General features: G+C 43.3%; 1 protein-coding gene across 3 annotated transcripts in view; it reads right to left on the minus strand.

Annotated features, from left to right (window-relative positions):
- SLC35F5 (solute carrier family 35 member F5) overlaps positions 1–2902 on the minus strand; it is a 52541-nt gene extending 49639 nt beyond the window's left edge. For all 3 annotated transcript variants that reach the window (XR_011967842.1, XM_072613290.1, XM_072613289.1), the window contains exon 1: positions 2575–2902. Coding sequence is in view for 2 of the 3 variants with exons in the window: in XM_072613290.1 (XP_072469391.1) it covers positions 2575–2614 (40 nt within the window). In the remaining variant the exon portion in view is untranslated. The remainder of the gene's footprint in view (positions 1–2574) is intronic.
- Positions 2903–10551: the final 7649 nt, after the last annotated feature.

Genomic DNA, 10551 nt, shown 5'->3' on the forward strand with positions numbered 1-10551 from the left:
TCATCACATTCGACTAAAGGAAGGAATATAATGCACACTCATTTTGGTATGAAAACCTATCTTACAATACAGGAAAGTGGAGGAGAAGAGGATAAGCAGGGTGGGGGGAGACAATAGAAGGGAGGGTAATGGGAGGAGGGAGCAATTAGAAGTCAACACTCTTGGGGAGGGACAAGGTCAAAAGAGAGAATAGAAGAAATAGGGGGCAGGATAGGATGGAGGGAAATATAGTTAGTCTTACACATGACTACTATGGAAGTCATTTGCAAAACTACACAGATATGGTCTATATTGAATTGCATGCCTTCCCAGTGGGGATGAGTGTGGAGGGAGGAAGGAAGAGAAGTTGGAACTCAAAGTTTTAGGAACAACTGTTGACTATTATTCTTGCATACAACTAGGAAATAAGAAATACAGGTAATGGGGTACAGAAATTTATCTTGCCCTACGGGACAAAAGAGAAAATGGGGATAAGAGAAGGCAGATTGGTAATAGGGGTAATTAGAATGCTTGGCGTTTTGGTGTGGGGGGAGGGGAAAAATGGGGAGAAAATTTGGAACTCAAAATTTTGTGGAAATGAATGTTGAAAACTTAAATTAATAAATTAAAAATAAAAAAAATGTTAGCTTCCAACAGCACTTGAAGTTAGTGCTATTCAAAATTGCCTACACGAAAAAATGTAAGTTCTGTATGTCTCCTCTTCTATCTATGAGAGGATTTTAAAGATAAATAAAAAAGATCAATCAACAAATATTTATTTAAACATCAGTATTTGCCAGGAACTGTGCCAGACTCTGGGGATATAAGTACATGGAATTCATCTAACTCCCTTTTTATAAACTTTAAAGACAGTGGTTATAAATCAAGACAACCCTCAAAGATGAGTAATTCACACAGAATAAAAAAACACTGTCCCAGGAGATTTTAATAAACTGGTTTATATGACCTAGTTGAATAACAATATGATCCATACCCTAGAACACATCTTCTCTGAGGCTACACATAATCCGTGAATTAGTCAACAGGCTTGAGCTAGGCACTGTGCTCATTCATCGCAGGGGATGAAAAGGCAAAACTTCCCCCAAGAAACAAAAAGGCTCCCATAGTCTAATGGGAGAGATTATGCAAACAACTACGTGCAAGCAAAATACATACAGGAAAAAACTGGAGATACTCAACAAAAAAGCGGGGCTCTGACATTCAAGGGTGATCAGAAAAGGTTTCTCACGGAAGGAGTCAGACAGGGAGGTCAGGAGATGGAGGCCCCTGCCCCAGACTCGGCTATCACCTCTCAGACACTTGTCAGCCTGGGCCAGCGGCTTAATCTCGGTTGTTTCGTCTGTGAAATGGGGATAACGATAGCGCCTACAGCTAAGGACAGTGAATCCCATTCGGCACGTACACCTGAGTTCAAGCTCGGTCCCAGGACAGAAGTTAGTTACTAGCTACGGGACTCTCACAAAGTCACTTCACTTCGCACTGTCGGTGTCCTCGACTGTCAAATGAGGTTACTAACAGCACCTACCTCCCCACACGGCGGGAAGGGATAAATGGGGTCGGATTTGTACTTTGTCGTTGCCACCTGGTGTTGGACTCTCGGTGACCCTGCAGGGGGTGTCCAGGCAAAGACACTGGGGCGGTGCAGCACTCCTTTCTCCAGCCGATTAAAGCCAACGTTAGGAGACTCGCTCGGGGTCACCCTACCAGGCCCAGCACGCTGCCCACCGGGCCGCCAGCACCGCCTTCCTCGGACCCACCTTTGGAAGCATTATAAAGGGCTCTCACAGGAGCTTAAAGCGGCGCCGCCGGGGAGGGTGGTAAAGCTAGCAGGGCACGGATGGCTGAGCCCGGACCCGGGATCTCAAGTTCAAGTGCAGCCTCCGACACTCCGGAACTGGGCGAAGCGGCAACAAGTCACCGGACAGCCGCCGGCCTGCCCGGCACTTCTCGTAAGGCTCAAAGAGCGTTTGCTCACTGGGCTGCCTACCGGAAAGGTCTATAGGGATCCCAGTAGTCACTATTTTCTCCTCCAGCCCCACCCCCGGTTGCGGAGACTCCCCCCCTACGACTGCTAACAGTACAGCGCAAGGTCAGGAGACCCCTCCCCGCCCGATGGGACAGCCCCGCCCGCGAGCCTCCCGAACCCGGCCCCGACTTGGGCAAGTCTCGAGGAAACGAAAACGAAGCGAGGAGGAAGCAGCTGCGGAGAGGAGCCCCGGCCGCGGCCGAGGCGGGGTGGCGGCCCCGGGGACGCCCCGGGCGGAGCTGGCCACGCTCCGACCCCCGGCCCCCGACGAGGGTCCCGGCCGCGCACGCCGGCGCCCCGCCCCCCCCAGGGTCACTAGGCAGATTCCATTCCGCCCCGTAAAGTGGGGGCAGGGGGCGAGCTGAGGTGTGCTGGGTTTTTATTTTTTCTTTTAAAGCGAAGAGAAAGCAACGAGCTGGGGAGGGGAGGAGGGGAAAGGAGAGAGGAGGGGAAGAGGGCTGGAGCTGTCAGGGGCGCGGCGCCGCCCGGCCACCGTCGTCGCCCCCACCTGCGGGGCTGCCTCCCAGGCCTCCTCCCCGCCTCCCTACCTTGCCGTCCTGCGCCGCGATGGCGTCGTGGCGACACCATGAGCGGCCCCGGCCGGGCCGGGCCGCGCCCCCCCTCCGCCGCTACCGCTCAGTCCGCTGCGGCTGACGTCCTCTGAGGGGACTCACTGAGCCCGCGCGCTCGTCATCTCTCCCGACACAGGAGCGGGGAATCCAGGCCCCGCTAAGGCCTCCTGGGCTCCCACGGGGAGAGCGTTCCCAGTTGCGTCTCTCCTCGGGAGCCCGGGAGGAGGGCGGGGGGAGGTGGAGCGGAGCGGAGCCGAGGAGGGGGCGGGGAACGAGCTGCGATGGCCGCGGAGCTCCGGCTCCGGCCCCCGCCCCCTCCTGGACGCCCGCCCGCTGACGACTCGCTTGCGTCACCGGTGGCTTCTGCGCAGGCGCAAGGGCTTGGCTAGGCCACGCCTCCTTCTGGAGTGGTGTTGGAAGGTGCAGTGGGAGTGAGTCTTTAGGTTGGGTTTGGGGGAAAGAGTCGAAAGCTGTCGGCCCCAGAAAGGAAAGGACTAGGAACGAAGAGTTAGGTATAAAGATTAAGCCTATCTACGAACGAATGACCCCACCCCACCCCCAGCCCTAGTAGCATTTTAATTCTGGATAAGTGGAAGTCATGAACTTGCATAAAGCCACCAAACTAGTTTGCAGTGTGGTTGGGGAGCTGGGTGGGCAGAGTGCCCGCCTGGAGTCAGGAACCCGAGTTCAGATTCAGCCTCTGACATACTAGCTGTGTGACCTGTTTGCCTCAGTTTCCTCAACCCTAAAATGATCTGGAGAAGGAAATGGCAAACACTCCAGCATCTCTGCCAAGAAAACCCAGATGGAGTGGAGAAGCGTCAGGACGTGACTGAACAACTACAAAATTTGGAATGAAGGCTTCCAGCTTTTACCAGCCTTGAAAGTGAGCCCAAAACTTATAAAGGGCAATGATCTGGCTGATGTTGGCAGGAAGGCGTTAGAACTGGAGTTCTGAAGTTCCAATGTATCCCTTAAGCTGGGTCTTTGAACTTGAGTGGGGCAAAAAATTACCTCTTTATTTAATCCAATCCTTAACTGAAATTTAGCATTTCCTTCCGTTGTTTAAAGTCTTAGTATACACACTGGTCAGTTTCCAGAGCTAAGAGCTGAATGCATTCGCGTTCCAGATCCATTGCCCTTCCAGCAATGGTGATCCTACTATATAGCTTTAAGTAAAAAGGCTTGTCTTAGTTTATACTCTACTTTGGTTAGCTGTTTAGGGAGAGTGCTCATGTAGCCAAAATCATATATTTAGCTGGAGTGGGTTACATAGTTTCATTCTGCTCCATGGTCATGGGATACCTCTTGTTGGCTAACTGACTCTTACAAGTACAGGCTGTCATGCTGTTAACAGGTCACAAGGGATCTAGTCATAAAATCTGGAGAGATGAGTAAATACTTCACTACTAAGAGATGAAGTAATTTCCCCATTGTCACATAGCTGACAAGTGTTGGAACTGGGACTTGGGTCCAGGGCTCCTGATTCCACTGTGCCAAACTGACTAACTTTTTAGGGTACAGGAGAATAGCTTGCTTGAGGTCCTACCTGTCAGTCCACCAAAGGGATGCTAATTTAATCAATTTCATTTTTCATACAGTGTCATCACACAATTATCTTTCCATATCCCAAGAATCTTCTTAGAATAGAAAAGAAAAAGAGCAGAGAATCTAAAATAAAAGATCAAAGGACTGAGAACTGCAAGGCACTGAAGATCATCTAGTTCATTTTACAGATAAAGAAGCAAAGGGCCAGGCAAATGAAATTACTTGCTGAAGGTCATAAAGCTTGGTTAGTTGGGTGGATGGGTGGGTTGTCCTTCATTCTCATATGTTAGAGTCAAGTTAAAGTGTGTCTCACTGTCTGATCTGACCAGTATAAGCTAGGGATGCTCTACCACAGGTGGGCCACAAATTGTCCCTGTGAACATTTGGGGTTGATTCTCTAAATTTGTGCATCTTGCATTTCTTTTGAGTTACTTCAATTCTGCTTTGCTCATAGAGCACAGGACCTTCTCTGATGAGGGCACACCATGCTGACCAGTCCTGTGCCAGTGTCTCCCAAGTCACACAATCAATTCCAAAGTTCTTTAGAGAGATCTTGAGAGTGTCCTTGTATTGCTTTTTCTGACCACCATGTGAGCACTTACCCTATGTGAGTTCTCCATAAAATAGTCTTTTAGGTATCTTACACATGCCTTACAAACAATTTCATAGTACTTTCTCATAACACATAATCTTTGCCCTTTCCAGGAGTTTTATGTACACAAATGAAGACCCAAGGCTTTTGTTTTAGTTAATTTTGAGAATGCATCCCTTAATATTCCAAGAAGTAAAGTCTTGGCAAGTATTCTCATTCATTGTTGAAAAAATAAGACATGCAAAAGTCAAGTGACTTATGGAAAGCTGTTTAGTTTGGTTTCAGTTATCAAAATTACATGAGGACATAAAATGTTACTCAATTTCAAAACATTTCAAAGTCACACATTTGTGATTCAAAAATACCTCAGAGATTCCCTGGTTCAACCTCTAGCCAAATCACAAATCCCATATACCAAAGTTTATCTTCTGCTAGAAATCTTCTAGTAATAAAGAACACAGCTCAGCTCTGTCCTCTCCCTACCTCCAAACCTCAATGAGGAGGCCTGCTTCTTTGAAACATTTCTAATTGTCAAGAAGTTCTTTATATTGAGATGAAATCCATTTTCCAGTACTTCTACTCATTGGTCAAAGTTCTGTCTTCTGGGACCAAGCAGAATAATTTGAATTTCTCTTCCACATGACAGTCTTTAATACATTTAAAGACTATTGTTCTGTATGCTACTCCTTACCCTCAAGTCTTTTATTCTTCAACTCCCCCACTTCCTTCAACTAATCTTTGTAATGACATGATAGTTCTTTCCCCATCCCACTCCCTTCTTCTCTTGGCAGCTAGTGAATAGAGCACCAGTGCAGGAGTCAGGAGGACCTGAGTTCAAATTTCACCTCAGACACTTGACACTCACTAGCTGTGTACCCTTGGGCAAGTCACTTAACCCCAATTGCCTGGTCCTGGGTCATCTCCATCGTGCTGATGAATATCTGGTCACTGGATTCAAATGGCTTTGGAGGAGAAGTGAGGCTGATGACCTGCACAGCCCTCCCTCACTCAAAACAAAGTCAAGTGCAAGTCATATCACCGTTTCTCTAATGGCATGGTCTTCTTCAGCAAAGAAGGACAAACACAGTTCCCTTCTTGTCTTAAACTTGCTCCAGCAGAAGGATTTGAATCCATATATCCTTACTCCCCAGCTTTAAAGCAAAAATAAAATGTGTACAATTTTAAAGGAAATAATTCAAAAATAAACTAGCAAATAAGTTGCATTTCTCCATTATGAATTTTCATATTGTTATCTTAACAACTCACCACAAAAACAATTTAATTCTTCCTTGAAGAGGTACAATGTAGGGTTTTTTTTTCATTCTCTTTTAAATTTTATTGTTCTTGGCTTTCATTGGAATAAAATATATTTCCTGACAACTGATAAAGTAGTGCCAGTGAACCTGTGGAACTCAATCTCTCTCCAGCCAGTTTCTGATAAATTATTCAAATAAGCACCTCTAATAAATCATTCAAAAAGTTCTTCTGTAAAATAAAGAAACTTGGACCATTGTCTCAAAATGGTAACTCTTTGGAATTTTGATCATTCACATTGATGTAAATTATTCTAATGCCAGAAATTTTTTTCTTCTGGATATTATTATTATTTATGTTACTTTAAACATTCTTTAGGGGTCAGGTTTATGTCACTGAAAGCCCAATGCAGATAAAAGAGAAAGGAGGTAACAGGTCTCAGAAAGATATAGACACCTTTCTCTAACAGAATTAAAAGAAGCAAAAGTATTTGGCTAAGCAAAAAAAAAAAAATAGCTATGATAATTAGCTCCTAGACCTAGCATCTTTAAATAGTTAACTTTGGAAAGGAAAAAGGAGCATTTAGGGGTGGGGGGTGATAGAGAGAGGGAGAAGGGAAAGAAGAAAATAGAAGAAAGGGAATTCCTCTCCTTTTTCTTTTCTCCCTCCTTCTCTCTCTCTTTCTCTCTCTCACTCTCCCTCTCCCTCTCCCTCTCCTTCTCCCTCTCTCTCTACCTCTCTCTCTCTCTCTTTCTCTTTCTCTCTCTCTCTTTCTCTCTCTCTTTCTCTCCCTCCCTCTCTCTATCTCCCCCTCCCTCCCTCCCTTCCTCTCTCTTCCTCTCCCTCTCTCCCTCCTTCCTCTTTCTCCTCTTTTTCTCAGGCTCTGTGTCTTCCTTTGCCATACATGTGCCTCACTACCAAACCTACTCTTCCCATAGATACTTGTGTTCTCTCCAGATTTATTGAGGAATGATGGAATGTTTTGTAACTATAGTTTCTAATTTTTTTAATTATTCGTCTTAATAAATGCCCTGGCTAAGTTAGTTGAGCCAGCTGGCTAATTGTCAGAGGACGTACACTGTGGGTTCATGAGTTGTAGCTTTTGGAGTAGCCAGTACCCCTGGAACCCCAAATGTTACCCTATGCTTGAGTCCTGAGAGACAGGTTAGGGAAGAAGGCCAGAGTGAGTGTTATACACAATGCATATAGAGTATATGAAAGGCAATATTGGAGGTGAAGGTAGTAAGTAGCATCTGGGGATACCAGAAGAGGCCTCTTCTGAAAAAAAAGGTAGTTTTGATCTTAGTCTTGGAGAAAGCCAGGGATTCTAAGAGACTGAAGTAAGAAGTGAGAGCATTCCTAGGAGACGAAGACACAGAGACAGCTGTGATAGTGTCATATAAGGGACATTAAGTAGTTTGCTGTGATTAGACCATAAAATATGTGGAGGGGAATTGGGTATAAGGAGGCTGAAAAGATGGAAAAGGGAGCAGGCTATAAAGAGAATTTTAAATTCCAGAGAGAGTTTGATCTTAGAGGTACAAGCAGCTCCTTGTTGATATTGTAATTCAAAATATTCATGATTTTATTGGTATGAGTGACACCCCCCCACACACACACACACCAAAAACAGTACAGCTCTTCCACATCTGAAGAGGCTGTCTTAATGAGTTCCTATAATAAAAAAAAAAAATCCCAATTGGAAGCTAAAATTCTGATGCCATCTCTCTTCAAAGAATTCTCATGGTTCATCACAAGGACCCTATTTGTAGCCTTTCAGCTTGGCAGGACCTAGAAGAACTTTTGTTCTCTGAGTACAGCCTTTGAGAAGGAAGGGTTATTCTCTATTATAGTTATGTGTCAGAGTAGGACTTGAGGTATCATCACACTTAGTATAATATCAGGCATACCTGCTCCTTCCCTAAAAATAAATGAAGACAAATCCACATAGACCATCTACAGAGGATTCTCAAACCTCTTTAACTGTTTTAAATTTTCTGTCAGTAAATATTTTGATCCATTCATCTTGACCCTTATTTAGATATTTAATTCTGTTCAACACTTAAAAAAAAAACTCTTAAGATAACTTCTGAAATACTACATAGTACTGGTTCTGCTTTCCCAACCAATCCTCTGTCTCTTTCTTTCCTTGGCTTCTCTTCCTCCTAATACTTCCTGATGGTGAGTGTTCATCCAAAGTGGTCTTTGTCTACTTTTTGATTTTTTTTTTAGTTTTCTCCCTTGGAAAGTTCATTTAATCTTATGGCTTCAACTATCATTTCTTTGGAAATTATTCTTCAGGTTAGACAGATGAAGGGTAAAAGAGTAACACTGAAGCTCCATTTAGAATGCCTTTGAATTCTTCTCCCTGACATCCTTTCATTCTCCTTTCCTCTCACCTTAGTCCTCTACCTGCTTAAATTCTCCCCAGTAGTCCATTTCAGATTAAGAACCTTAGAGTATGATTAGGGACCTCACCCCAAGTAAGGATCAGAAGATTTGAGTTAGGGATGGGGAAAGAGCATGGGAAGGATGAAGATAAACCCATTCTAGAAGATGGAAATTGTGAATAATGACCAAAGGAAGCAGCTGCTAGACAAGGTCATGACTCTAGTCTAGTATCCTTCAGTTTCATTTACGGTATGGCTCTCCCATGAGAGAATAACAACACTTTCTTCAGCTAAGACTTGAGAACCCTTATCTCCCCTTATTGGTGTCTTTCTTTCTGCTCACTCCATAAACCCCTTCCCAGAACCCAACTCAGTAACAGTCCTAATATAGATGCCACAATGTTGCCATTTTTACTACAACCTAGCACCAGCTAGTTGTTTTGGGGTATAGGATTATCCCTCTGAGAAGTGAGTATTCAGAGTTGACTCTCAACCCTACACCCCACCCCATGAACACAATTTACTATAATCCATGTAACATATTGGAAGAGAGACTTTGTGTCTTTTGCCTCACAGCCCCACCTGTTCTTAATCAACTTATTTCCATTAATTTCCATTAATTAATTAATTAATTAATTTGCAGTGATCCACAAGAATACCTTCTTGTGAGAGAGACTCTACTAAGCCTTCCAAAGCAGCCCATTCTTAACTTCTGGGTAGCCTAAATTTGCCTTATAACAACTTTTCATCCATTGCTCCTAGTTCTGTGCTTTGGGTTCAAATAGACCAAACTAATCCCTTTCCCATATAATAGCCCTTTAGGCCTTTAAAGACAGATATCATATCATGTCTCCAAACCTTTTCTTCTGAAGGATAAACATTCCCACTTCCTCAACCTGTTTTTCATATTGTATGGCACTGAGGCCACTTTGGGTTGCCTTCCTCTTGAGTATGTCCCAGTTGACCAATATCTTTTCTAAACTTCAATGCTCAGCACTGAATATAGTACTTAGAATGATGTCTGACCAAGGCAGTATATAATAGGAGTATCACCTTATTTTTCCAGGAAACTGTCCTGTCTCAATGCTGTCCAAAATCCCATTACCTTTTTCATCTGCCTCACCCCAATGCTGATTCATATCAAGTTTGTTTAACGTGCTTAAAACTTTTTCAACCTGTCTCTCTCATCTTGAACTTCAGAAGTTGATTTTTTGAAACCAAGTATAAAATTTATAATTGTTCAATTTGTAATTGAATGGGATTTTATCTTATTAACATAAACCCAATATTCTAGTCCAGGGGTTCTTAATATTTGTGTGTATGTGTATATGTACCATGGTGGATTCCTTTGATAGTCCAGTGAATCCTATGGACTCCTGAGGATAATGTTTTTAAAATAATTGAAGAAAAAGCTAAATTTTAGTTATAAGAAAATTAAAATAAAAATGCAACTTTTCCCAATTAAAAATCATAAAGATTCTGAAATCTATCAATAGATCTTAGGTTAAGAATCCCTGCCAAACTGGTTAAATTTTTTTAGCCCCTGACCATCATCCAATGTTTTGCCAATTTCTCCACTTTTATATCAATTAGAAGTATGATGAGCATGACATCTGTGCCTTTATTTGGGTCAATGAATCAATGATAAAAAATGTTACATGCCGCAGGGCCAAGCAAGAATCTTTGGCGCACTCCACTGGAGAATACCTACTAAGCTGAAAATGAATCATTAATTACTCTTTTCTTATTCAGCCAGTTTAGAATCCATCTTAGTCACTTCTCATATTTCCCCCAAGATACTTTATGAGATATTTTAACAAATATGTTGCAAAAATCTAGGTAAAATGTTTCTTTAACATTCCCCTGATACACTACTAAGTTTCTAGTACATCCTTTTTTAGCTGTCGTATGTATTATGATTAAAATATATCCATTCAAGACATGTTCTAATTACAATCTCACCTTTGAGGTGAAATTTTCCCTCCTGTTAGTTAGGACCTCTAGTTCTTCTTTCTTTTGTCTAAACTTTGGGTATTTGTATATAGACGACAGAGACCAAAGGTTTTTGTACCTTTCTTGGATTTCGTCATCCTGTGAACTTTTGGGTGTCTCAATTGCCGTTTTTCTTCCTTCATTGTAGTTATTCTCTGTAGCAGTTATTAAACCCCA

The sequence above is a fragment of the Notamacropus eugenii genome, chromosome 5, assembly GCF_028372415.1.
Source record: "Notamacropus eugenii isolate mMacEug1 chromosome 5, mMacEug1.pri_v2, whole genome shotgun sequence".
In the NCBI taxonomy this organism is placed as follows: Eukaryota; Metazoa; Chordata; class Mammalia; order Diprotodontia; family Macropodidae; genus Notamacropus; species Notamacropus eugenii.